Raw genomic sequence first — 25,280 nt, 5'->3', positions numbered from 1 at the left:
TCTGGAAGGGTACAGAGACAACACTGACTTGTTATTATACACCCTTTGCCCAGCCGGAGTTTTCTGGTCATGTGTGTATCGTGTCTGAAACACAGAAATGAGTGAATCAGTACAGACATTAGAAGAGCGCACCATCTCCTGGCCGACGTCTGCCGGTCACCACTGAAGTAAGTGACACAGCAGAGCAGGCACAGGGATGCTGCTGGGACCCCGGGACCCGCTGAGCTCAGGGCCTTCTGCTGCTCGATCACACACGTCACACACACGCGGTGACACACAGGGTCACACACACACTCACATGTATGGTTATGCACAGTCACACACAGGGTCACACACGGTCACACACACAGCTCCTCCAGAGTGAGGGGCTACAGAATACAGAACTGCACAGTGGAGATGGCAAGGGGAGGCTGCGAGATTAAAAACCAGGGAAAGGACAGGCCAGAGAAAGCTCGGCCCAACTGCGGGTTGTTATGTGGAGGCAACAACCTGAAGTCAGTTTATGTCGACTTCTGCGGTGACCCACTAATCCCACCTCAGTGGTGCCTTCTGCGCAGAGGAAGACACTGCAGACTCCGATGAGGAGCCGTCGGGCAGCCCGGGCTTCCTCCACACCCACGGGCCTCAGGACTCCACGTGGCCCTGAAGCACCAGGCTCACAGCGTAGCAGCAGACATAGCACTGGACCCGGCACCTCTGGCTGTGGATAGGGATGGTCCTGGGGGGACCCGGGGCAAGGGGTTCCTGCTCTCTGACGGGGTCAAACAAGACTGAGACTGCTGGCTGGGGTGGGCAGAGAGGAGAGAGGGGCAAGGAGAAGGCCCTGGGGACACAGCCCCTCCAGACCGGATCAGGAGGAAAAGCAGCCACTGGAATTACATACACACACAGAGGTGCACAAAAGGGTCTGAAATTCAGAGGACCCTGGGTTCTCTTTTTTTTGTTTGTTTGTTTTTTTTGGTTTTGTGAGACAGGGTCTCACTATGTAGTTGATACTGATCTGGAACTCACTATATAGCCCAGAATGGTCTCGAACTCATAGCGATCCTCCTGCCTCAGCCTCCCCAGTGCTGGGATTACAGGCATGCACCACTACACCCGGCTTTAGAGCAAGCACCCTGAGTTCATTAGAGAATGTCAACTTCCAGAGGCTGAGGCAGGAAGCACACATGGGTAGAAGGAGGATCCCACCAGCTGGCTGAGGTCTGATCTGTCACATGCAGGGCTTCAGATTCCACCTGGAGACACAGCGGCACAGGACACTTCCCTCTGGGAATTACCCGCTGGCCTAACAGGTGCCACAGGCTGGAGGGGCCACGTGACCAGGTGCCAGGAGGGACAGGCACTGGTGGGCGCTGTGACTGGATGGCACTCTGTGGTCACAGACTGCACCGTCCTTTTCTACCCTTGAATGTGACAGCGTAGGGGAAAATGCCGCAGTGCAAATGACACAGCAGTGACGCTTCTGTGCCTCTGGTCTACTTCCTGTGTGCAGTGCTCCTGAGCTTTGGCTTTACGGGAAGGTCACTATCTCCACAGCACCTTCCCGACCCTGTTTAAACGGTCCTTCCATACTTCCCTCTGCATGCGCCTCTCCCTCTCCCTCCGTCTCTCCACTCTACTATTACTTTTCTTGCTTTTGAGTATATATTTTATTTACTTATTTCATTTATGATGCCTCTTTCCCCAAAAGAATGCAATTCCTAAAAGGGAAGAGATGTCTCTTTTGTTGTTTGTAGTTCTGGGGTAAACTCATCCCCTTACCACTGAACCGCATTCCCAGCTCTTTTTTCTTTTCTATTTTGAGACAGGGTCTCATTAATCATTAAGTTGTCCAGGTTGGCTTGAATTTGCGATCCTCCTGCCTCAGCCTCCGACAGTGTTGGGATGACAGGTGTATGGGGGAAAGTTTTTTACACACTGTGTTCACAATTGGGTGTGAGGGGTGCCCAGGCCCGGGAGTGGTCCAGCTTCCCTTTTTAAGTGCCCAGTACTGGACCTGGATCTGGTGGTTTCTCCTTCAGTTTGCCACACCGCCTCAGTATACCTGACATTTTCTGGTGCAGGTCTTGGTGCGTCCCACGCTTCCTGCCACCACTCAGCCTGCCACAGTGGGACCCCAAAACACTCTCATGTATCTAGAGGCCATGCTGAAGTGTTTTCACTCAAAAGTCAACAATAAAGATACACAAAGCAAGCTATGGGAATCTTGTGGCAGTAGGAATACCATGTTCCAACATTCCATCTCTAACTTACTTTTATATCTCTGGCTTAAAAATAAAATGCAGAATTCTCAAAGAATCACACTGCCTCCTCTCCTGAATTAGGACAACCATCCTGTTATTGGGTACCAAATTAAAACTACAATCCCCCATTTAGCCTTCCCTACTGCGTTAGCCTTGCCTAACTAAGAACATAGTAAAAGAAAGTAAAAGAAAAGCTGGGGGAACAGTCACAGTCACTGGAAATGTGACAAACTCTACTGACAGGCAGAAAAGCAACGGCACTTGTGCCATATGAGATGCGTTCTGGTTACGGACAGGACACAGAAAATCCCAGACTCCACTCCTGAATAAGGCAGCACGATGGGACTCACTCTGTATACGGGGTGGCAGCTGTCCCCAGAGCACGGTGCCAGGCGGGCATAGATCTGCAGGCTGTAGTAATACGCTGCCAGCTGCAGAGACAACGCCGAGTGCAACTGCTTCTCAAAGCACCTGTTTGCGTCTAACACCTAGGAAGGAGCAGGATGTCAGTAATGCAGGTGAAAGAGACGAGCAAGAGCACCATAAGCCATCCCATTCCTTGTGGTCACCCCAGCATTGAGACACAAGTCTCCACCACGTCAGCCCGAGCTCAAGCTCCGCTTAGCTGAAGACATGAGAATGCAGAAGTCACCATCACACAGGTGCTCTGAGGAAAATGCGGACTGAAAGACAGGCATTTGTGCTAATGCTCGGTCCCCGCTGCGGATGCTGAGAGGTCCTTTCAGCTTCTGTGAATTCTCACAAGGAGATGACACCCCGATACACAATTCTACTGAGAAAAGTCCCCAGCACAGATCCCCTGGTTTATCTAAAGATCCTCATTCACAAGAACCAACTTACCTGTGGCAAGGCGAGGAGGTAGGCGAGGGCCAAGGTCATGTCACTGGGCAAAGCATCGCTCGCTAGCTGTAAGAGAACTAAATGCGGGGGACAAGCGTTACTCTGAGCACCACAGGACATTCATATCGACCATCATGTTTTCAGCTCTACGTGATTTCAACAGATAATCATCTCTGGAGGACTCTTTCCAGACCTTACATGGAAATCTACTTGGCACCATCTTGGCACAGAGCACATAACTTGCATTTGAAAACAGCCCTGCCCAAGCAGGGGTGCAGTGTGCCTGCAATGCTTTTGCAGGGGCAAACCTGCCAGGGCGGCTGTGGCTCAGGGAAAGGTGTCACCTCCAGTGCCAGGAGCTGGGCCTTTCAGAGATCAGGGCTCAGGCCACATGGTAAAATTCTGCATGTTCTGACAGCCCCCACGCATAAGGTGGCCGTTCACACAAATACTAGAGTCCTGAAATGAGAGTCATAACACAGCCCCACACACAAATCCAGGACGAATCTCTTGGTACACCGATTACACAATTCTGTTCTCCAAGAACAACCCTCTTCATCACACCCCAACAAAAGCAAATCAGTATTTTGTCCTGCTCATTTCTTAAACTATCACAACCCTTAATTTTTGAACAAAATTTTTATGAATGAAAAGTTACCAATGTCACGATTGTAATAAAGGACAGCACATTGCCAAGAAAGTCCATGTTTATATACAGTTTAATAAGCAAGCATTCTGTTCACTTAGGGCCTTAGTGAAAAATGCCAGGGACACATGTGTAATCACAATGCAAATCCTTTTACTTTTAAAACAGAGACTCCCGTGATCTGTACTGAAGGAGCGTGGTACATAAATCATCCAAAATAAATGATATTTGACCTCAAAAATACACACGATTTTTCCCAGCTTTCCTTAGTTGGAAGAGTAATTAAGCCATTTGCATAATCCTAGCATAGCCAATAATCTATGCCAGTGATGGAGAACCCTTTGTGTTCAATGGTACAAACAGCCCGTCATGGCACACGTGCCATAGGTTCGCCACCACTGGTGGGGATGGTATGTTATGGCTCATGCTAGATGTGCCTCTGAAGCCACTGCAGTCATAGGTGGGGCTTTTTCAGAGGTGGCTGGATCTGCAATGTGTGATGCTGGGATTGATTCAGGGTGCAATGCTAGAATCAAGAGCACTAGGTTTAAGGGTGTGAGTGCTGCCCGCCCTAAGTGGCCTGGATAAGATAAAAGGGACAGAAAGAGCTGTGGTCATCCCTCATTGCTTTGCTACCTTCTGCCCACTGTGAACTGTTTTCCCTCTGCAAAATGCTTGTCTGCCAGGAGCCAGTCAATTATAGACTGAAACCTCTACAAAATGCGAGCTAAATAAACCTCTCCTCCTTTAACTTTGGGTGTTGGTATTTTGTCTCAGCAACAAGAAAAAAGTAACTAAGACACAATGGGACACAAGAAGCAAGCTGTGTATGGGTGAGGTGCCAGAAGGTGGTCTAGAATTCAAAGTTCTCTGTGGATGATTCACAGGACAAACACGAGCATTCTCCGCTGTGCTTCTCTACATGTCCACTTCTTGTGTGTGTTCTCCAAATGGAAAACTGATCAGGTCTCCCAAGAAACTGTAGTCTGAGAGACAATTTTCCAATCAAACCCATTCATTTCTAAGACCATTTATTTCCTACTTCACTCAAGATCTGTGAAAACCTCTGAACTAGATATTACCATAAGATAAGAATTAGTCCCTGCCCTTCAGGAATGAATGGGTTAGGATGAGAGAAAAATCTCCAAACAGATCATTTGAAAATACAGTGCAAAGGCCCCAACACAAATTTTGTACAAGCAATTACGGGAACAAAGTAGTATAAGATTGGTGAATACACCATTGAAGGGTATTGAAAACTCAAGGATGGACGGGTTAGGCTGTGATTTTGAATAACAGTAAACAGCAAGAAAAACAATGTAAATTTAGTCTGCTAGAGGTCCTGGACTGCTTGGATAACAACAAACTGTAGAGGGGCCAGGGATTTAGCTCAGCGGTTCCACGGCCTGCCTTGTAAGCACAGGGACCAAAGTTCGATCCCTAGTACCAAAAAAACAGGAGTAACCTGTAGAATTACAAACCATACAAACACCTCACACACGCCCCACACCTGCCATCCCTTCATCAAACTTGTGTCTGTCAGTCCTTCCAGTCCCCACTGTGAGAGGAAAATCCAGCTGTTTCACATACTGATAATTCCTCCATCCAATTTCTTTCTTAGTTTTAATAATATGACCTTCACCTGCAACCTCACCTAGTTGCTTTTCACATCCGTCTCAATTTTCTTCAGATATTTCCCTTCATTATGCACAAAAGTGGCCAATTTTCAAACAAGCATATCTGAAGCCACTCATCAGAAGTGTCGCCCTCTCCTGAAAGGAGTCCCTTGGGAGCCCTGAGTTCTGTAGCTACTGCAGGACTCTCCTCTGTGCAGTTATGGACAGAGCCGACCTGGGGCCCACCTGGGAAAGGAAGCCCCATCACTGACAATCTTCTGGTCCCATCTTTCTTATCGTAACATCAACTCAATCTTCTGCTTATTTATTGTGCAGCATCAGGCTGTTTCCAAAAAATAAGGCAACCTCAAGGATAAAAATATACTACTACCAAAGATATTCTGAAAAATATGCTACAGACTTGAAACAAATGCCACACAGAAACAATGCTACAGAAAACAAAACCAGAATGAGGAGATACCAGCCCAGGGACATCTCCCCTGGGAAGGTCTTCATCTGCTACCAAGTTACAACAGACATTTTTACAACAGTCACACCACAGCACAGACACTATTCACAGAACGGTCACTAACACTTTTGTGTGTGTGTGTGTGTGTGTGTATTATTATTATTAAATACAAAGCTCAGACCAAGCCCAAGGAGAAAGGAGGAAACACACCAATGACTTCTGCAAGCTCCGAGTTATGAGGAAACTTGTCCTCAGAATTATCAAGGCAGCAACAGCTGTCACTCTGACACAAATCAGTAACAGACACACTGCCGCATGGCTCCCCTTTAATTCCTGCATTTATCACACTTTGACACCCTGGGTCTGGCCACCCTCCAGTACTAGCTACTTCCCAGAACAAGCCAGACACTCACCTGGGAGCACAATCTTGCTGTGCTGACAGCCAGCCCAGTCCCTCCCCAACTGCACCTCTGTCCTGGCAGAAGCCCTGTGCAAGGCCAAACCTTCTGCTTACGGGCTCTAAACAGCTCTCAAAACATCTCTGGCAAAACATCTCTGACACTTTAATACACAGCAATCAGTGGAAGAAAGCCCTCAACTTTCAGACCCTTTGTCATCTGGTTCCATTTCTTTGTTTTTTGATTTACCTTTTGTGAGATTCTCAAATTCACATACATGTAACTAGCACGCTAAATAAGAAATAAAAACCAAGTGGTGAGCTGATGTGTGCAAACATCCTGGTTACTGTGCAGCCCTTGAGGACAGTGACCCACAGTGACACACGCACACCCAGCGCTGCCCTGCCTGACAGCCTCGTGTTCTCTCTGTGCAGACACATCTGCTCACCGGTTAACACATGGTGTAGGGTGATGAAAAGAAAAGCAAGAAGCAATGAAGAATAATTAAGTGGAGCAAGAGTAATGTTACTACAATCTTCATATAGAGTCAATATCAACTGTAAAACCAACCATGACTTAAATAACAGCCTTTAGGAGAAATAATAAACATCCCCAAAACTGTGAGAGTAAAGATTAATAAGTAGGAAAACATGTACCTTTGAAACAAAGAAAAATAGTTGATTAAAAAAAAAATCTCCACATAGTGAATGGGGAAGTAATATTTATCTCCCCTCTTCCTGTATATAAACAGTGATTAAAGAAAAAAATTATCCAAAAAAAGTTACAGCATTAATTCTGGGGGGAAATGGCAGTTCTGTTGACCACATATATTTTTCTGCCATTGCCTCACGCAGCAGTTGCTCAGGTAGCCTGGACAGTCCTGTCCCAGTTGGCCAGCAGTGAGCAGGCACAGGAATATGCGAAGGGGAGTTACAGACAGGACTTGTGAGAAAACCACCCACTCCCCACGGCCGGCCGGGGATACAGCAGCCGTTCAATCATGAGGTTCTCACTAGGAGGAGAGGGGTAGAGAGAGCTAAAGTCAAGGAATCTACCTTGGGATCCTGAAGAGAAATAAAGATGCTAAGGAGGAACAAAGCACAAATAGCAAGCTGTCTTGGGTAAACTTGTACACGTTTCCTTTCTTTTCCAATAACTATATTTAAAGCTATGCCACCACATAGAAAAATTCTTAAATCAGCCTGGTGTGGTGGCGCACATCTGTAATCCCAGCACTTGGGAGGCCGAGACAGAAGGATTACACTGAGTTTGAGATCAGCCTGGGCTACATACTGAGTTCAAGGCCAGCCAGAATTACAGAGGGAGACCTTGTCTCAAAAAAACCTAATAGCAACAACAACAAAAAAGAAAATTCTTAAAATCAAATGCAGATCTGTAATTGATTAATCATAAAAGTAGAAAAGAAAAATAGGTATTGAACCACTTTATACAATTTTCTAGGGGAATCACTTTACACAATTAGCAATTCAAAGCTAACAATTATATCTTATGTATCCTTTTAAATCTTCAATGTAGGCATCCGGAAAACAACAGGTTCTCAATAAACACTTTAAATGAACAGAGGAATGAATGGAATGTCAAGTCAGGCAGCTGGAAATTACTGCAAACTTCATTACTGCATTTCCAGCTCATTCATTCTCACTGTATTCATCCCGGTACATGGTACACTGTCAGAAGTCGGGGCCGCCTTTCTCACCTTCCGTGGTTGGAAACGCGTCTTTGTCTTTCCCTTCCGTCTCAGCCTCAGCCAGTTTCCCAGTCCTCAGCAGCACCTCTGCAAAGCTTTCCACGGGGACACGATGATAGGTGTCATAGGTCACACCAGACTGGAGAAGAGCAAGTTCCACCTTTTAACTGGATGTCTTTTTAAAGAATGTGTTCTTAGAAAACACAACTGTAAGATGCTACAGCTTCTGGTGACTTAACTAGTAACTCCTCACAAATGTGTAACACTTTATGTAGGTAGCGTTTTGAAGAATTTTCATCTCATAACACATTATCATGTGTGTGAAACTATACACATAAAACTGATGAATACCATAAGCAAGAACTAAGCCTAAGAGGTACACATGCAGGGAAATTTGAGTCTTTGCTTACACCGCTCACAACGGCACGACAGTTAAGTCTGTCTTTGAGGCTTGCTGTCCTTACCTCAGTGACAAAGGGATTAGAGATGACTGATTCATAAAAAGGATGACACCCTTGTTTTTCTAAGTCTTCATTGGCTCTGGCTCCAGCTCGATAACAGCCCCCAAATTCTTGCCCCTATACAAAACAGAGTGAAGAACAGTGGATAAAAAGGAAGAGAAGGCAGGGAAAGAAGGCTGATTTCAGAAGAAACCTGATGTGCTTCTGAGACTGGAGAGGGTGTGGGGACACAGACACCCAGCACAGGACGGAAGCACGACACCCGAGTCCGGAGAGAAGCGCTGTGTCCCTGGCGCCAGCACCTCTGGCATTCTGCACACTCTGACCTCAGTCAGTGTACACACAAAGCTAGTCTTCCTCGGCACAGCCAGGATGACTATCCCAAACTCATTTTGTGCATGTGGCTGCTCCACTTAAGGCTTTGAAACGTTCATCAGCATCGCAAACCACCTCTCCACTCCACCCACACCAACCTGCCTCATGTCTGGGGAGACCCGACCTTCCCAGCCCAGCGCGGACCCGCTGCTCAAGCCTGGGCTGACCGCAGCGGAGGGCAGCATCGCTGCTTCTTTCCTCACCAGATTCCTTCACAGCTACCCTCGCCACACACACACACACACACACACGCTGAAGATTTGTTCTCAGCAGCCCCGGGGAGCTGAGCGACCCCCGTAGTCTCCCTAGGAGAGTTAATTACCGTCCTTCTGCTCTCCTCAGACAGACACTAAGGTTCCCCACTGGAAGAACCAAGTAAGAGGAGACATTCCTCCAGGTGACTGCACGATTACCCCTGCCAAGCACAATCTAGGGAAACAGCGAAGCTGCTGCTGCTGCTAACAATGACAGCTGATGTTTAATGAAAGCTGTGGCTTAGTGTTAGGGCTCAAACCCAGCTGTCCCCCCAGAACTTCCTGTGCTCATAGGTGGGCTTTGGGCAGGAGACTGGATCGCGGTGTGTGACGCTGGATTAGCCGACTGATGGGTTTATGGCTGGGTGTGATGGGAGGCACCATGGGCGTGGCCTGAAGACAGACACATACACGCAGTACGTGTACATGTATGTACATATGTGTGTATGTGTGTATAACCTCCCCCTCCCCTTGACTTCTGCTTCCGCCCGCCATTTCCTGAACTGTCTCTTCCCTGCAATGCCCATCTGACACCCGGACCATGGACAGAACCTCTACAAACTGCTAAACTTTAGCCCAACTAAAACTGTTGTCCTTTAACTTGCAGGTATGGGGTATTTGTCCCAGCAATGAGAAAGTAATGAAGACAATTAGGTACAGAGTTAAAATTTTACCTAGGACTGAAATCCTTAAAACATTCAACAGGGAGAAAAGGAAAATGATCATAATTCAGCACAAAGTATGAAATGACAAGAGATACACCGGCAGACCCCAAATAGCAGCTCAGGAGACAGCATCTTCGTTTACCCAACTGTGGGGGCCACAACACCCCAACTTCCTCTTCCATCTGTCCCACGAGCAGAACACCAGGAGGGCCATAAAGCAGGGCCCCAGACCGCCACTCCCCACTTACTGGTCAAAGCTACTCTGGGCTACGGCAACAGCACCGCCCCTTGGGGAATGAGGCTGCACCTCCCCTCACTCCCATCAGGGCTCCCCTCGTAGCAGTGACGTGACCTCGTGACGAGTCCAGTCCAGCACACGGTGTGCCCCCACGTCCCCGGGAAAGGAACTCCCGAGGCCTCATGGTGCTTTCAGCGGAGGGGCTCCATGCATCTCTCTGCTCTCGTTCCGCTCCATCCTCCTCACGCTGCTCACACTACTCAAACCATGGTTGACTACGTTATGTTCTACAAAATGCTAAACACGTGCCCTAGAGGGCTCTGTACTCTTCTATTTGACTCAGTCACATTTCTGACCAAAGTGGCACCTTTCCAAGGAGCCTAGTTTCTCTGTTACTCATCCTCATTCTCCAGCATCACTCGGGGCTCACTCATCCTCACAGCCCTGGCTGCAGCACCGTACAGATGCTGTGCTTTATCTCTACCAGGGGAATGCAAGTTTCCACACAGGAAGAGAATCGGACAGAAGTGCTCACTCCATTCTACTCCAGTGTAGAGAACAGTGTCTACCCCACAGAGAAGCAGCAGCATCAAGAGAACAGATGGATGCATGGGAAACTCCATGAATGTACATAAAAAGGAACATGGTTTTCCTCTTTTGTTTTCTAACGTGAGAATGCAGTGTGAGTGCAGAGAAGACAGCAGGGAAACCAAGGGTTCAGATGGCCCTCTGAGCAAACTCAGTTGCTCTGTGCTGGTCCTAATCACCCCTTCCTCAGTGGGAGCAGGATCTGATACACCGCCCCAAGCTGGCTCCTCACTCTCCCCCAACCGAGAGCCTGAAGAAATACAGCAGAAGCAAGTAAGCATATTCGTTTTCAGCTCACTAGATCTTGCCTCTTACCTCTGAAGCAAACCTCACTGGAACGTGGGCCAGTGTCCTCTGCAATCGCTCTGTGGGTGTGTTTCACTCTGGGAAAGAGATGGCTCCTTTCCGATTCCACAGGAGGCCTAGGTCTCCCCAGAGACTATCTTTAAAAAGCGGGATGCTCAGCTTACCTGGAGGGGGCGCAGGTAAGTCAGAGACTTCTTCCACCACTGTCCGTCGCTCACGGCCTGCAGCACCGCCCTGGTGGTCGTTGTGGTGTTGGAAAGGACTTTCATGGTGGTGGCAGTGGTCCAGCTCAATAGATCAGCTGAGCCGCTGCCTGGGACACCCAGCTCAGCCTTTGGTGACAAAGAACAAAGGAAAGCACAAAAAATGTGCAGGAATAAGTAAAGAGCAGAGAGGGACACTGTCAAAATGACCAGACAACAGACAAGAAGACAGGGAAATTTAAAACACCATTGTTTTTTTGGCCTGGCTTGACCTCAGGTGACCCCCAGCACGGTAACGTGGATGTGAGTCCACAAGCACAAGGCGTTCAACCCTGGCTACACACAAGCGAGTGAGCGGCACAGTAACCAGCTCACCCCCGGAAGCCAGCACAGCCTTCGCGCATCTCAGCTCCAGTGCAGGAAAACTCTGAGAGAGACCACGCCAAGCCCACCAGACTTCTGGACTGTGGGAAACTTTTGTAAAATAATCAACTCTATTGTTTTAAAGCTGCAGAGTTCACAGCAACAGAAAATGAATCTTTCATCCGAGGACACTTGCATAAATCTCTATTTCAGTCTTACTTCTAAAGGGTAACATATATCAGCTTTGTTAACCAGTGCTCACAATTAACCCAACCCCTGCTGCTTGTGGCTACCTGTATTTATTCTAAACTGCTTTCAACATGAAAAAAAAAAAAAAACAAAAACGCATGAGGTTTCTGTGTTTTTAACCTTGCTATATGACATATAAATGTAACATTACATATAAGAACTTAATACAAAACAACCTAGAAAATGGATGGCATATTAATAAAGGAATAATCATGTTAAACTGTTGTATTAAGGGCAATCATGTAAAAAAATAAATGTCAGAGGTTGACATGCCATTCAGGCAGCGCCCCTCCTGGGCTTCAGGCAGAACCTGGTACTGCAGCTTTCCTGACCCACCTGTGCCTGCCAGCACCCGAAGTACAAAGCTGAAGAACACATTTCCTCCCTTCCAGTGGGTGTTCCACACATGACCTGGTTTCCTTCAGATTCTGTGCACACAGTGCATGAAATCTATGAGGGAAACTATAGTGGAGGCCATAATTCTGCCATTTCCGGTTTTTCTGTCAGGACGATTAGTCACATTTCTGATGTGTGTGTTTTCCAGTTGTGACAACAGAAGGTTGGACATCTACGCTGCTGGCATGCATCTTGGCACAGTCAGTGAAGCAACACAGCCAAGCTCGTTCCCAGCTTCCTATCCAGCCTGCGCCCCAGAATCAAATTCTGAAGTCCTGCTCTGCACTTTTAGAAGTTCTTGTTACCAATACTCCGGAAGCCTACATCCTTTTGGTGATTTTCTGAGCCCTTGATTAAAAGTAAACCCTCTCTTTACAAAACTACAGCATTTTCTGTGACCTATGACTGAACTTGATGTATTAAAACAAGTAATGAGTAATGACCTGACGAGATTACCGAGAGCAAGCAGGGAGTTGGGATCAGTGACACTGTGCATTCTGGAGTGCAGAACACAGAAGAGGCCTGCAGCCGTACCTAGGCTGCCGCCGTCCTGCAGGCCCATCTCGGAGGGCTCTTCCAGCACAGGGAGGGCTCCACACAGAGCTACGGACAGTGCCACATGGGGCCATGGGTGCTGAAACATGGCCTTCCCCAACCGAGAAGTGCCACACATGAAGATCCTACCTGGATTTTAAAGACAGACAGGGCGAAGGGAGGGAGGGAAATGGAAACCAACACACTTATCCTCACTGCTTATCCTCAGTGAACTACAGAGCTAGTGCGGAAGGAGCCCTTTCTGTGGCAGATTCACCAGGAACAGAGGGGCTAAGTTCCTCTGACCTCAGCAGTACAGGAATTTAAGCATCGTCCTCTGTAGAGAGGTGAGGAAGACAGAAGCTCATTATCCCACTTTTCCAAAAAGCCAAGATGGAAAGGCCTAGACAGGATAAGGAATTCTCCCTGGGACAGCGGCAGTAATGGCAGCCCTCACTTCCAGGACACTCACGGCGTGCCAGGGCCCTACAGGGTGCTTTGTGTGTATGTGTATGGAAATGGAAGGGTGTGAGTGCGCACACGTGCACACACACAAAGTTGCTTTCAGGTGGTGTACTGGACTTGTTTCTTTGCTTCATCTCTCTGTCATTTGAGGAAAGGGCAAGGGGCGCGTTCTTCTGCTCCCTGGTAACATGGTGGACAGCTGGTTCATCAGCTATGAATTACTGAGCAAGAGAAAAGGTCATTGACCTGGCTCCTGGGTTCAGAGGCACCTCCTTCCTGAGGAGGCCACCACCGTGGCCAGGACGTTGCTCACAGAGGTGCAGATACTACTTCCAACTCCTTGACAACAGCACTGCCAGGCAGGTATGAGAATACCACTGGGAAGGGGCAGTGAGAAGGATGAGATGTGATGTGTACATGCACCAATTCCCACGACACGCACATTTACTGTGAATTGCAAACATACTAATAAAGAAGAGAAAATGTGAAAGATAAATACAAGAAAGACCATTTGACACAAAAGTAAACTGCAGACCAAATAAAGTGAATATGCTCTGTACAGACAACTGGCCTAAAGATGTCTCCTCTCCTCTCCCTCATCAGATCTGGCTACCAAAATGTACAATCCACTCATCCTTTGCAGGGTTTGATATCTTGGTAATATTACACACACACGCATGCACACACACATCCGCTCAGTATGTGCATTTATTTAAAGTCATTTATTTTTCTATGTTATAAAACTCATATAAACCGACAGGAGAAAGCCTTAAATACTCAAAACAGTAGGGGAAGAGGACAATATTTATTCGCAGTCCCATGAGTAAAGATGATAACTGCCAGCCTATTATCTCTCCCTTCCAATCTTTAACCCAGACATAAGGACCTGTTTTCTTTTTTTTATGCGAGATGTGGTCTTGCTGTGTTGTCCAGCAGGTCTTGAACTCCCGAGGTCAAGGGATGCTTGCACCTCAGCCCCTCCAGTGGCTGGGATGATGGGCGTGCAACACCATGCCCAGCTCCAGTGCCAAGGAGGCCATTCTGAACCCATGGCCACATGCATGTCAGGCAAGCACTCTACCACTGAACTCTACCCCAGCCCTGGCTCCAGATTTTTTAAAAGCAGTTGCTAAAGTAGAAGACATTTTCCAAAGAAGGTATATACAATTAATCAATTTCATAACACACAAATAGGCAGGCTTCAGGTGAAGAACAGGTCACCGCTAGAATCCTGAAAGCCTCCCTCAAGCTCACCCCAGCTGTAGCACTGCCAGTACAAATGTCCTCACTTGCAGTAGCATGCGTTATTCTGCCCATCATCATACTTTATATAAACAGAATCATGTACTCCTTGCATCTTATTTCTTTCACTCAACACAAATTCATTCCTATTTTTACAGATAAAGTTGCAGACTCTTCTGCACGCTGCTACCTCACATTAGACCAGGACTTACTTATCCTTTCTTCTATGGATGAGCACTTAGGTAGTTTCCAGTTCAGAGCAAATACTAATAATGCTGCCCTGAACATACTGGCAATTATCTTTTGATGAACACAAATTATGAATTTTGGGGTAAATATCCAGTAGAGGAACTGCTAAGGCATAGAGCATGCATCTGGCCAGTTTTACTACATTGAGCTGGAGGTTCAGGGGGCTACATCAATCTCAACTCTCACCAGCAATTCTAACTAAGCATCCTGGTGGCTCCATGTCCGCACCAACACATACCTTTTCACTGGGCAATTCTGGCAAGTAGGCAATATCTTTCTGTGGTTTTAATTTGTGCTTCTGCAGTGATTAAAGCATATGTGATGCTTTTCATATATTCTTGAGCCATTTGAGATTCCTCTGTGAAGATGTTTGTTGAACCCTTTAGCCTATTTTTCTGTTGCTCATCTGTCTTTATTACTCATGTGTACAAGTTTTTGATTTGTTCTAGATACATACCTTCATTGCATGTATGAACTGTAAATATTCTCTATTATTCTGTGGATTACCTTTTCATCATCTTAATTGTGTGTTGTGATTTACAGAAGTTCTTAATTTTAAATTTATAATTCAAGTTTTTAACTTTGTGACTGCTCCTTTTATATTATATTTGAGAAATCTTTGCCTACTCTACGGTTACAGAAATATCTCCTAGGTTTTCCTTGATGTGAAGTGGTTTTGCTGTGGGCAGAATCTTACAACCACATACTACTATTCTTCTATCCCTTCATAACATTATACATGTGATTTTAATGTATTTTCCACGATGCTTCATATTATGATTTTTTTTTTTTTTGGTTTATCCTTCTGACTAAACAGTGAGCTATTTGGGAACAGGGGCGCTATTTACTATATCCTTAGAGCATGTGAAAACCTCTGTAGTTGAGAGCTAGAAGTAGGTGTAAGAAGGCTGGTCTTAGGGCTGGGGATTTAACTCCGTGGTGCTGCTGCCTGCCTTGCAAGCACAAGGTCTTGAGTTCAATCCCCAGTAATAAAAAGGAGCCATTTAAACATCTGAAGCCACATTTCCAAAAGGCAAGAATGTTGTGTCTATAGTAGGTAAATGTTATTCAAATAGGCTTTCACATCATATTTTCAATTCCTGTTCATCTTTACCACCTTCTTAATTGAGAGGGCATACAGAATGATTTTAATGTAATCAACCAATCTAAGTACAGAATTAAAAATATAAACATGGTAAGAAATATAGCACTTAAGCAAGACAGGTTAAACCAATTAAAAGATATCTAAATATGTGAGCCACAAAAGCATTCTTCTATTTCATAAAATAAACTTACACTTTACTTCTCCTCATATGGATGGGCTGTTCTAAGAAACTTTAGAGCATGTGAAAGGTAGAAATCTACCTCAGAAGTTAAATGAAATTCATACACTCAAAAATTATGTGACAAAGGGTTTTCTGGAAGAGACCACCCTAAGGAGGACTGCAGAGGAGACCACAGGATAGGCATTTAATTCAGGGGCAGTCAACCAAGATCATGGTGTGACCAGTGTCCTAATGAGGAAAACAGTTTTCTTTCAACATCATATAATGAGGAGAGAAAAAAGAAGTTAGGCAAAACTCACACCTGAAATGATTACTACTGACATTTTTTTATATTCACAGTCGTACATGGCTAATTAATTTGGAGTGTGTAATAGCAGAAGTAGATTAAAACCCAAAACCAAATCAATAATTCCCAGCATAAAATTTAACATTAAATCTCATTAATGTCAAGTGTGCTACATGACTCAAAGGTTAACTCATTAAGCACTAATATTATTTTTAAAATCCTACAACAAAAAACACCAGTACCAAATGGATTCACAAGAACAAGGATAGCTCTCATGCTCACGGCTACAGTTCTTACTGCGCCACTGAACACCCTGTTTGAGGGTCTGGAAATGGGAGGGCCGGTTTGGCAGAAGGTACTGAGCCTGAACGAGGTTAAAGAGCTCAGGTCAGGCTCTTCCCAACACACTTGCCCCCCGCCACCGCCACTGAGCTTCCCTACACCTAAGACTCAACCGCAAATCTCATCCTATACGCAAGTTATTAAACTGCAATCTTTACACTACGGTGAGAAGCACCTGTCAGGAGCAGCAACAGAAAAAATACCCCACAGGGTCCATCACTCTCAAGTCCGATGCTACAAAGATCAGCTGCTAATGAGCAGGCCATGTTACCAATTGGTGGCTTTTCCTTTGGGAAGTATGAACCCTGTGACACTTCTGATGAAAGTGGGTACCTTCCCCAGGAAACTGAATGCATTCGTAGATGCACTTCCACGAACACAAAGCCACGAACAGATACACAGCAAATTAGGCAAATATTTTAGGAGTTTCAAGGACCAAACCCTCCTTGGATCCCCTAATATTCCTGGAGCAAGATCAAGAAAACTGTATTCAAGAAAAAATAGGAGAAAAAAAAAAAAGAAAACAAATAGGGCCAGGGATTTAGCTCAGTGGTTCCACTGCCTGCCTCGTAAGCGCAGACCCAAGTTCGATTCCCAGTACCACAGAAAAAGAAAAGAAAAAACAGATGTGTACAAAGCATTTTTATTTTCATTTTTTTGACGCATGTCTTTAGATTCTGGAGGTACCCACAGAGTGGGTTACTGAACACGCATTTCTGACATGCCTAGATTTAAGCCCTGTACCACGGAGACTGTGCTTCCTGCTCCCAAGGAACTTACAGTACATTACGAAAGAGGGGCAAATAGGACAACTGCTTTACTGCACCCAAGAACTGAGAACTTCCTGAATCAAAGCCCGCTCAAGTATCCCTCCACGTCACAAGGGCACACCCACCCACCCCCGCCACACCTCACCTGCATCATTTGTTCACTCCTTAAGCAACAAGCATGTGATGGGCAGCATTCTAAGATGCTGGAACTACAGCATGAAACAAAACTAATGTAGCAACTGCCACAGAGTTCACACTGAACAAAGACATAAGCAAAAAAGAAATAGCATGCCAGAAGTGAGTGCCGTGTGACACCAAGAGAGCAAGAGGGAACAACGCAGCTGTGGCGGGGGGCAAGGAGCTCCCAGCACAAAGGGTGGGAAGGAGGACATTTCAACAGACTGCAGAAGCGACAGAGAAAACAGGTCGCCCATGTGTCAAGGAGGAAAGCATTTGTGGAAGGCGGTCAGCAAAGGGACCCAGAGGCCAAGTGAGCCGGGGGTGTCTGAAGACTAAAGGTGAATATTGCAGGCTGGAGGGGGACCCAGAGCCAAACAAGTGTTGGGGAGGACAGTACAGGTGTCTTTGTGGGAACTGCAGTCATTTAGTTTTTGCTCCAGGTGAAATATTTTAAGGCAAGGTGTGTCCGACAAATAATCACTCTGGCTGCCTTGGTAAGCAGAGACGACAGCAAGAAAAGAGCAGAAGTGGAAGAACAACAGTGCCTTCTGGAAACACTAGCGAAGTGGAATCACAAGGCCAACAGGGGAGCAGCGCCAAAAGGAATGCAGTCCAATTCCAAGTGCACTGTGACACAAGCCGAAGGTTGGCCATGCGGTGCAGGGGAAAGAGAAGAATCAAGGGCCACAGGCAGGCTTCTGATGTGAACGACCGGAAAGATGGAGCTGCTGTTCCGTGACACAGGAGTGACTGCAGAAAGAACACTACCGACCAGGGGAGGTACGGTGGGCACAGGAAGGGGACTGAGAGTACGCTGACAGTGAGAGGTCGGGAGGAAGTAGAAGTGCCTGAGCTGAACACGAGTGTAAAAGAGGTTACTAGTGAGCAGGTGCAAGCTGCTCTGGCAAAGTGGTGGGGCGCAAAGGCCTTGAGCAAAGCAGACAAGGTGTGAGGGGACAAGAGAAGACGCAGCCACTGCTAACCCGGGCACTGCAGGGCACACTCACCCTGCCGAGGGAACAGTGCTGTGACGCTTCTGTCAGGAAGAGAAAACAGCACCACACTGCCCGACACTGCAGATGCACTGTCTTGGGAAAGTCTTCTGTGAGTGGATTTAACGAGCAGATCCAGATAAAATGTAAAACACTTCTTATTGCTAAGAGTTATTTGAAAATGTCACAAAACAAATATATTAGAAACGCATGGGCCTTGTGAAAAAAGGCAGGATAGAAGATGAGGACGGCAACCCTGGAATTCGGACCGCTGTGCTGAGAAGACCGACCATGACTTTTCTGAGGAATGGAGATCTAACCATGGATCTGCCGATCTACCACATCCGTGTGCTCACGGTCCCCAGCAGCAGATCCTTCCCTAGCCAGACACACAATCCAGAGGCAGGAGCAGAGGAGAGCCTCCACCTTGCTCGGTACGTGCAGACTAAGGTGCATACTCAGACGTCCTGAGCCCTGTGGTCCCGCGTCACCCTAATAAGTGACATCAGGACCATACACCCTAGCCTCCCACAGAGAACACTCCTCAGGTACGGTCGAATAGGAAACCTGTATTTACAACAGTAATAGACAAAGTGGACACGTCCACAGTGGGAAGAGGCACTGCATGGAAACAGGAAATCCCCCAGCCCAGGAACCCACTCTGATCACTGATCCCAGGGCAACAACAGTGCTGAAGTGTGGAAGTGTGTGCTAACTGCCCAGAGTAGTTTAGTCTCAAACAGAAAACACTGGGCATAATCTAAATGTTCAAAAGCAAAGGAAAAGATAAATCATGCTGTCATTACATAAATAGTCAATTTATAGCGAATCATAAGGGGAGAGTCTATGCAACAAAACAGTATATAAAAGGCTGCAAAATGAAAACAAGTACAGATTCACTTCAGTTTAAAAAACAAAATAATCCTTCACAGGAACCAGAGGACAGCTATACAGAAAAGCTAGATGCCAGAAAAATGTGGAAGAATACATATGAACATAAAAATGCTTACTTCTGAGCAGTGGGTTTAATCAAAGAGATAAAAAAAGAACTCTGCTTTTAACATATATTCACACCATGTTGATTTATACTTTAAACAAGCAGAAAGTATAATGTTATAAAGTCATCTCACACATCCAGGAATCCCATCAAATGTTAATGTTTTATCATAGATGATTCACACCTAACTTTTTTTTTCTTTTAAGAAGTAAAGTATCCCAAATTTTAAAATGATTAAGGAAGAACAAGTTAATGTGAGACCTAAGGCAAAACAAACCAAATACGGCACTCTTACATTTATTTTTGTGTGTGGCATAATGTAATATTTAAATTCATGTTTTTGCCTGTGACATCTACTCAAGTATACCTTATTTAATTAAAAAGTATCTTTTTATTTTTTTCATTCATCAATAAATGCGTGAATTCAAAACCAGAAAACTAAGTAAAAAGCACAGAAGTAAATCTTCACAGCACTGGGGTAGGCACATTTTTCCTAGACAGGACATCAAAAACATAAGCAATAAAAGAAAAATATTAATAAATAGGACTTTACCAACATTAAACACTTTTGCACTTGAAAAGCCACCATTAAAAAAATAAAAATTCAAAAATAAAATAAAATAAAATAAAAATTCAAGTCAGACATTGAGAGAAAAATATTTTCAAACACAAATCTGATAGAAGATTTCTATCTAGACTATTTAAAGAAGGAAAAAAAAAAAAAAACAGATAACCAAAAAAGACTCCCTCAGCTTAAAAAGAAGGCAAACAATCCAGCTTTTTAAAGAGGCAAAATATCTGAATAGCCATTTCACAAAAAAAAAAAAGGTGAAGGAATGGCTAATTAGCACACCAAATGGTGGCCACTGTGATTAATTACCTGGCATATGAACAGCACAATTAAGGAGATAGCTCATGGGTAAGAATGGACTTAGTGGAAACTCCAGGGATAGAGCCAAACAAAAAGCCAGTCAGTGAAGATGTGAGGGAGGACGAGGAAGAACTAGAAGCTGAACACATCCCTGTTGGGAAGGTAAGAATGTACAGCTACTTTGGAAAACAGTTTGGCTGTTCCTTCAGATGTGAAACATAAATATAGCCCATAATATAGCAATTCCACTCCTAAGTTCCTACATGAGACCTGAAAACATACTTTTATACAAAAACTTGAATATCAGCATTCATGGTAACATTATTATTAAAAGCAAAGTGGCCACAATCCATCCGTCCATGAAGCAAATGGAATAGGTGCGCTGGCCGTGGTGCTGAAGCAACTGCCATTTCACTCGCTTTTATTTAAGTACAGTATTTCTAAACAATCCTCTTAAAAATTCAAAATAGCTCTATGCTTGGACCATGCTCGAGTTTTAAACATTAATTAGTCCAATCACATAAATCGGTAGCCACTTAAAATGTTCACAACAAGTTTTGCCACAGTGAAAATGATTTTTTAATGGGAACCCTGTACATAATCCATTTCTAACTCTAATTAGATTTATCTGGGGAAAATACCATTGGCTAAGTAATATAACTAATACTAGCTAAACAAAATGTTAATATACTCTAAGTGGTAGAATTCTGTTCCATCTAAAAGGCATAATAACCAACATTAATAAGCAACTGGAAATCTGTAATTTTATAGTTATTCACAAGGTCTGCATTTTGTTCTATTTATAAGCAAGCACCAAGTTCAGAGAGATAAAAGCATTATCTTCAAATCTGTAGTATCCACTTATACTAATGCAAATGGTACAGCAAAACAATTACATCTTTATATTGCTTGGATATATAAATAAAAATCATTATTTTCACAACTGAAGTAATGAAAGTCGAGCATTACGCAGATTACACATAAAGTCAACTCTCATTTGTGAGTTATAATTTAATGTGGTTATTATATCTACTATTAATGTGCAAAACATGGCATCTTATAGCTAAACACTATATTTTAATCTAATAATGGGAGCTATAACATCTAAAATGTGCTTCACAAGTCAAAGCCATAATGTGTTCATTGAGGGTTGGATTAGCACTTCATGGGCTCTAGATCTATTACAATTTGCTGAAGGAGGACAAAGGAAGACAGAAAAGCTTTTAACAACAAAAAAACTGCAGGAAAAAGTCGTTTTGGAAAAATTCTTTTTGAATCCTAAGTGGAACACAGAGAGGCGGCTGGTGCTGCCTGGGCTCACTGCCGAGTTTTAACAGAGCAGCATGCATACACTTGTGGCCGCACAGCACAACCCTCTCAAAGAAGCCACCGAGGGGCCAGGCCGATGCTTTCTAGCTCATTGTAGAAGCATAAAATGGGAAACCCAAAAGCCACAAGAGGCTTTTCATACATTTGATAAAGAAGGAAGGGGGTTCAGAATAAGCTCATGGTGCTGAGCTCAGCGGAAAGCCAGTGACTCTACACTAAACAGAAAAATGACACAGCCCTCACCTTGGCCAAAATCCAGCAGGATCTCAACAGCACCACAGGACACACACGTGAGATAAACTGGAAATTCATTATGTTTTTATTCTATGGAACTTAAAATTAAAACTCTACTTCCCATTTTTTTAACAATGGACTAATCACTATGCAGTAAATGATTTAAACTGAGCTTTATCAAACATTTACAGGACACTCACTATGAGACAAGCGCTCTGTGAAGAGGGAAAAAAGATTAATGATAAACTTCCAGTTACCACACAACATCATGCCACAGCATAAAATGCTGAAAAGAAACATGTGGTCATGCTTGGGCAATACAAAGGAGGGAACAATTAGAGAAATCAAGGAAAACAGTAGGAAGAAACTGCTTTAGAGGATAAGGGTGAGATTCTGCGAACAAGACAAGAAGGGCAGTAGAGGCAGAGGCAGAATTATAATTACATACAACACCAAGGGCATGAAAAAAATCTGTTCAGAGAATGGGTATGTGTTCACCATGACAGGAGCACAGCACACATTTGAAAGGCAGGGCAGGATCTGGTGCCAGGGACATTTGGAGGGGAAACGCACCAGGACACGTGGGAGAACACAGGTTCAAAGAACTCAAGTCTTGGGTTAAGAAGATCTCACAGAAAGGAGGTCTTCAAGCAAAATAAGGAGAGATGGTAGGAAACATCAGTAGATGAAAGGGAAAGGGAAGGGGAAGGGGTAGTAAAAATGATCAAAATGCAGTAAGTGTATGTCCCAATTCCCCAAGATGAATGTAGCTATTACATGTCCTGAACATATACGAACAGAACAGCTTCCCCAAAAGAGAACAGGTCTTCAGCTGGAGCCTTAGAGACAACTCCTGCAACACAACAAGCATGAGTGGTCCTTGGCTACTATAAGAACTGCTCAGTCCCACACAGCCAACATCAAAGAAGGTAATGCGTCTTCATGTGCCCTGGGGAAAACCAAATAAGTGCCCAGCAGTATGACAGCAGTTCAATCATATTTAAGGAGGAAGCACACCACACCACTGCAGCCTCCTGGAAATGCTGCAGCTTCTACCTGGAGGGAGGAAAACTGAAACAAATCCAGCCTGCACAGTGGTGTCCAACCTCCAAAGAATGCTGGGCTTTCCACGGCTACAGCATCAAACATGGTAGGTACCAGCGGTTATTTAAATAGAAATTAAAATTAAGTATTACTAAAACTGCTACTCCTTACTCACACTAGGCAGGTTTCTAGCATTCAAAAGCTGCATGTCACTGGTGCTACAATTCTGGGCTGTACAGCTATGGAACATTTTCCTCACTGGAAAAGGTCTATTGGTCAGAAGTCCTGCAGCCAACATTTCAGGAAGGACAGGCACAGACTTTACAGGGTGCAAAATCACACCACAAACTCCACTGTGGCATATGTGGGGAGAACACACGTGTGCTCAACATGTTCACCAAATTCATTGTTAACACAAAAGAAATGGGGTTGGGTGCAGCAGTACACACCTGCAACCCCAAGCACTTAGGGAGGCTGAGGCTGCAGGATGTAAGTTTGAGCATAGCACAGCAACTTAGTGAGACTTTGTCTTAAAAAAAAAAAAAAATTTAAAGGACTAGGTAGATTGCTCTATGGTAGAATACCCCTGATTCCCCAGTGCCACAAAAGAAAGTGTTGGGAGTTGTACATACTCCACTGTGGGCAAAAGCCATGTATCTCTGCCCTGGCACCATGAGTAAATTCGACAACTGAAGTTTCAGTACCAAAGTATTAACAGTACTACACAGTGAACAAGTACTAATGAGCTCGTCAAGATGGGTTCAGCCAATTTATAAGAAAAAGATGGGTGTACCTGACTTCTAACTTCATGCACCTTCCAAAATAGATGCTAGAGAAAGGAGCAACATTTTGCACTGTGGATTACCACCTGACAGAATGCTATGGGGAGATAACCTATAAGAACAATCGTTACCTCTTAAGAGGTTGTGACACCAGAAACTGGGCTCCTGTCTTGGAAGTAAAAATGCCGACTAGATGTTGTGAGGGTCATGAAAAATTTAAACCCATGGACCAAACACTGACCAACAGAAGATAGGTATCAGGGATATGTTCCTCCTTTTCTCTCTCAGCTGGCCTATCTCAAGACATACATACTGAATTGGTTCTGATAATCTGATCTATAAGAATCTCAACAAAGAAAAGACAACAAAAGTTCTGATAGAAAATAAGAAAGAGAACTGAACAGATACCTCACAAAAACAGATCTAAGATAATTCCATCTGGTGTAATAAAAAAAATGAGTATCAAAACCATAACTAGATATTGCTAAATTCTTAGGAAAATAGGTAAAAATTTAAAAACTAACAAACAATACTGAAGAACTGAATTGGCATATGTGATAATCCCATTGTCATAGTTAGGCTTCCTAGTATCAACCAACTGGCCCTGGGATTGATTGATAGAGGCTATTTCTGCATGTGTTTGAATGGGTCATGGAGGTGGGGCCTCGGACGTCTATGCTCCCTGGCCCCTTCCTCTTGTGCTGCTACTCTGTTCCACTTCTGGCCACCCTGTACAGAACATCTGTGCTCCATCACACCCTGCAGCCATGACATTCCTGCCTTGGAGACAGATAACCATGGACTGCATGCCCTGAATCTGTGAGCCAAATTAAACCTCTCCTTCTCTATGCTGTGGTTGTTGAATATTGAGGCTCGGCAACAGAAAAGATAGTTAATACACATACACTGCTGTAAAAGTGTAATCAGTTAAAGCCAGGCATGATCACACATGCCTATAATCCTGGAACTCAGGAGGCTGAGACAGGAGGATCGCTGTGAGTTCGAGACCAGCCTGGGCTACATAGTGAGTTCCAGATCAGTCTCAACTACATAGTGAGACCCTGTCTCAAAAAAAGAAAAAATGTAGTAATTTAAAACAAAAACATTTTGGCATCATTAGCTTAGACTGGATATACACATACATATCTAACAATGCACATTTTTAGTGCCAGGTATATGTGTGCCCATGACCCCTAGAGACACGTAAAAAATGATTAATTTTTGGAGGCAAAATAGAAAATAAATCAATGTTAATCAATATTGGAATGGAAAAACTATAATATATACTCTAATAGCATGAAAGAATTTCATAAGCATAATATTAAGTATTCTCAGTATAAAGGAAAAAAATGGGTAAAATTACACTATTATGTTAGAGGTGGGTTAAGTAGTAAATAATTTAAAATAAAACTAAAAACTACAAGGATTGGTTATCAGGATTGATCAGCTGGCCAGTGGTGATCTCTGCAAGGGGACAGAAGGGTGAGAAAGCCCATGGGAAGAGGCCAAGTGTCCAGGGAATGCCAACACACATGCTACTGCTCTACCTGCATGGGTGTGTGTGTGTGTGTGTGTGTGTGTCAGAGAGAGAGAGAGAGAGAGGGAGAGAGAGAGAGAGAGGGAGAGAGAGGAGAG

At 44.5% G+C, this 25,280-nt stretch overlaps 1 protein-coding gene across 3 annotated transcripts in view; it reads right to left on the bottom strand.

Moving 5' to 3' along the window:
• Positions 1 to 25,280, bottom strand: part of Nbas (NBAS subunit of NRZ tethering complex) — a 234,933-nt gene that overhangs the window by 79,758 nt on the left and 129,895 nt on the right. For all 3 annotated transcript variants that reach the window (XM_033756036.1, XM_033756035.1, XM_010629031.3), the window contains exons 36-40: positions 10,996 to 11,163; positions 8,409 to 8,522; positions 7,954 to 8,083; positions 3,108 to 3,184; positions 2,597 to 2,734 (exon numbers count right to left, since the gene is read on the bottom strand). In XM_033756036.1, the coding sequence (XP_033611927.1) occupies positions 2,597 to 2,734; positions 3,108 to 3,184; positions 7,954 to 8,083; positions 8,409 to 8,522; positions 10,996 to 11,163 (627 nt within the window). The remainder of the gene's footprint in view (positions 1 to 2,596; positions 2,735 to 3,107; positions 3,185 to 7,953; positions 8,084 to 8,408; positions 8,523 to 10,995; positions 11,164 to 25,280) is intronic.

This window comes from Fukomys damarensis, unplaced genomic scaffold (assembly GCF_012274545.1).
Source record: "Fukomys damarensis isolate Sample0158 unplaced genomic scaffold, DMR_v1.0_HiC HiC_scaffold_25, whole genome shotgun sequence".
NCBI classification, from domain to species: domain Eukaryota; kingdom Metazoa; phylum Chordata; class Mammalia; order Rodentia; family Bathyergidae; genus Fukomys; species Fukomys damarensis.
Note: the sequence above shows the minus strand (reverse complement) of the source record. Positions and strands in the feature narration are given on the sequence as shown.